Raw genomic sequence first — 3,360 nt, 5'->3', positions numbered from 1 at the left:
TTTGATCTCCTTCTGAAGGGGGGTAGACAACCTTGGGTAGGCCCAAGCGCTTGCCATGCAAAACTTTAAAAAAATGGTGTCACGAGGTGGGGCTGAAACTCATGACCTCCCTCTACCCTAACTCTTTTGTTTGAATTCTCATTGGCAGGCAATTGTATGTGTAAAGACTCCCGTCCGCCATGACGCACAAATGGGGCAATGTGGTGGGTGTGTGAAGATCCTGAATCTTGCTCGGAGAGCGTAGGTCCCTGAATCTTGCTCGGAGAGCATAGGTCTAGAGTAGTGGACCATGGTGTGCGAGTATGAGGATGGGGGGGGAGGAATTGGATAATGTGAAAGGTTGAGGGAATGGATAGGGGAGGGACGCCATTGGACGACAATGAGATGTTGCCAACCACATATTCATGCACAAGCTCCCAAAACAACGTAACACATAGTTCATTGGTTGAGAGCGACGACGAGGAAGCCAATTTCGCCATCGCCCATCAGAGCGTTTCTGCTCGGATCGCCGATCTGAAGCTTGATCGGAGGTGGGTTTTGCGATTCCGGAGGTGGGTTGCTGCTACATTTGTCGATTTCGATCTCTTGATCGATCAGTGCCATGGCTGCTGCCGTGAAAGCTGCCCTGGGCGTCTCCTGCCCTTCCTCATCGTCCCTTTGCAGCAGTTCTTTTCTCTCTGGTTCCAATTCTGCCAAGCTTTCTCGCTCCCCTTCGGCTGCTGCTGTTCCCCCTGTTGCTGCCCGGCCTCTCAAGGTGCAGGCCAAGAAGGGCGAGTGGCTTCCTGGCTTGTCTTCTCCAGCTTACCTCAACGGAAGGTAACATCTTCCTCATCATCCTTGGAATTGTAGATATTTGAGAACTTTGTATGAGCTTTGAAGTTGGATTTGTCTTTCCATTAGCTACACGTGTAATTTCAAATACAATGTGGGTTAATTGGAGAAACACACACGCCATTTCAGAAATAAGGTGGATTTGATACATGATATGGTACCTACAGACGAAGATGTACATGATTTGAAATCTTCTCCATGGCTTTGTCATTTCTTCTCTAAGACCGTCTTTCGTATAGGAGTCGGTTCATACCCCCTCTTTTTCTTATTGGAGATTGTCTTTGCTTAGGAAGTCTCTCATAGCCTCGTAATTTCTTATCTGAAACCATATCACCATTGCTCTTCAATGTTGAGTGGACACTACTAGCTCTTGTTGCCTCCTCTTAGTTAGTTTATGATCTGTTCTTTCCTTCAACCTGTCATTTGCGTTCTTCTTCATTAGGCTTGCTATCCAAAGGCCTTGTGCATCATCCTTGTGTTTACATTGTCATTCGACTTTCTTCTTGTAAGCTTCTTTCTTCAGATGTCCTCATTGTGGAACCCGGAATATCTTATTTGTTTCTAATTCATTTTTGCCTGCATCTGGCAATCCAATGCATCTCTACCAGAATCTCTTTTGCAATTTCGATTTTTCTGAGATGGAGAGCTCACCTTACGCCTCTCTCTCAAGATTGCTTAAACACAAAGATGTGAATCTATTGTAAAATCAGTATCACTCGCCTGAAATTGTAATGCAAAGTTTCCATTCAGTACTTGAACTTGGGCGGTTTCTATGCTAACCTCCTCCTTCCCTTTCCATCAGCCTTCCTGGTGACAATGGCTTCGACCCCCTTGGCCTCGGCGAAGATCCTGAAAACCTCAAATGGTATGTCCAAGCAGAGCTCCAGAATGGTCGTTGGGCTATGCTCGGGGTCGCTGGCATTCTTGCTCCCGAGCTTCTGACCAAAGTAGGAGTTATCAACGCTCCCGAATGGTTCGATGCCGGTAAAGTAGAGTACTTCGCTCCCGCATCTACTCTTTTCGTCATTGAATTCATCCTCTTCCACTACGTCGAGGTGAGGAGATGGCAAGACATCAAGTACCCCGGCAGCGTCAACGCCGACCCCTTCAACCCAAAACTCACTCTTCCCCCCGGCGAGGTCGGATACCCCGGTGGCATCTTCAACCCTTTCAACTTCCCCACTAGCTTGGAGTACAAGGAGAAGGAGCTCGCAAATGGTAAGGGCTACTCTCTCCACCTTACGAACTATATATACATCTCCACCGGCATCAATTTACTCCCTGGCAATTGCGAGTTTCTTACACATCTTTTGCTCCGCTTTAACAGGTCGTTTGGCAATGCTGGCGTTCCTTGGGTTTCTGATTCAACACAATCTCACAGGAAAGGGTCCGCTTGAGAATCTTGCCCAGCATCTGTCTGACCCGTGGCACAACACTATCATCCAGACAGTGCAGGGCTTGTAATTTTGTTAACGTAAAGAAAGACGATAAGTGTTGTCGAAAAGGACTTAATTCAGCTCCTCTTGCCTCAGGGCCTGTCTCTACTTTTCAAACGTTCGTTTGATCTGACGATGATATGGTCGTCTCCCTTTTTTTGGTCGTCTTGCGCAATGCTTATATCGTGGTGACGGATATTGTTCATAATTATTAGTATGATGCTTCAGAAAGTGAAGGTGAAGCAGGCCTATGCTCATGAGAACCTTCATTGATCCCGAAGTTCTCGCCAGCGTGAACAGGCACACGAGTTAGCTGTGATAAGTGGTACAATATTTGTAGAATAGTCTCAAGACCATACATGCTCGACAACTATGAAGTTTGCACAGATGCATCCCTTCGTTTTGTACACGAGTTAGCTGTGATAAGTGGTTCAATATTTGTAGAATTGTTGTTTCGACGACTATGAAGTATGCACACACGTTTGCTTCGATTGTGGTGTTGCAGATATCTTACATAAAGCTCCTGAGAAGTGTGTGTTGTTGGCAGTATCTCTCCGCCATCATCATTGTTAGCCTCTCGAGTGATTCTTTAGGCGGCGGCAACACATCTAGTTGATGCTTTAGGCGGTGGCAACACACCAATACCTCTCGTTGATTCTTTAGGTAGTGGCAACACATCCCGATCTTAATAGCACAAGCAAGCATCAATGATTTCGAATTTCATGCTCTAGGGTATAGAGATCATTGAAACATGGGAATGTCAAGCAAAGGTAGGTGCCACCTAGTACACCCACTACACTCAGAGTCTCACTCCAGCTTTTTATGTTCCATAGATTTTTTGGAATTTACAAGCAAAAGTTAGCTCCCCATTACTACCTAATGATTGTTCTAATATGAATTCCGAATTCATAAAGGCCATTTTTACCATGGATTAGTGAAAAAGTGAATCACAAGTTGGGTAACACCTAGTGAGCATTGCTTTTAGTGGGAGTTTTAAATCATTTTGAAATTGTCAATCATAAATCTGTGATTTCCATCATATTTATAGCTCATAAAAATTTACTCTATGATTTAAATTGTGGATACTTTTTGT

At 45.0% G+C, this 3,360-nt stretch overlaps 1 protein-coding gene across 1 annotated transcript; it reads left to right on the top strand.

Annotated features, from left to right (window-relative positions):
* The first annotated feature begins 405 nt into the window (after positions 1–405).
* LOC147879709 (chlorophyll a-b binding protein P4, chloroplastic-like) lies at positions 406–2,637 on the top strand. Its single transcript, XM_087371981.1, has 3 exons — positions 406–816; positions 1,634–2,049; positions 2,159–2,637. Exons 1-3 carry the CDS (start codon positions 602–604, stop codon positions 2,293–2,295), a joined length of 768 nt encoding a protein of 255 aa, XP_087228107.1. The 5' UTR covers positions 406–601; the 3' UTR covers positions 2,296–2,637.
* The last annotated feature ends 723 nt before the right edge of the window (positions 2,638–3,360 follow it).

This window comes from Dipteris shenzhenensis, chromosome 33 (genome assembly GCF_047967505.1).
Source record: "Dipteris shenzhenensis isolate YYH24624 ecotype China chromosome 33, Dip_SZ_1.0, whole genome shotgun sequence".
Classification (NCBI taxonomy): Eukaryota; Viridiplantae; Streptophyta; class Polypodiopsida; order Gleicheniales; family Dipteridaceae; genus Dipteris; species Dipteris shenzhenensis.
This window is presented reverse-complemented; position numbering and strand designations above follow the sequence as displayed.

Excerpts from the sequence above, each read along its gene's own strand:
- LOC147879709 (XM_087371981.1), top strand. The coding sequence starts at position 602 with ATGGCTGCTGCCGTGAAAGCTGCCCTGGGCGTCTCCTGCCCTTCCTCA. Across the intron at positions 817-1,633 it reads CCAGCTTACCTCAACGGAAG|CCTTCCTGGTGACAATGGCT; the intron begins GTAACATCTTCC and ends CCTTTCCATCAG. Across the intron at positions 2,050-2,158 it reads GGAGAAGGAGCTCGCAAATG|GTCGTTTGGCAATGCTGGCG; the intron begins GTAAGGGCTACT and ends CCGCTTTAACAG.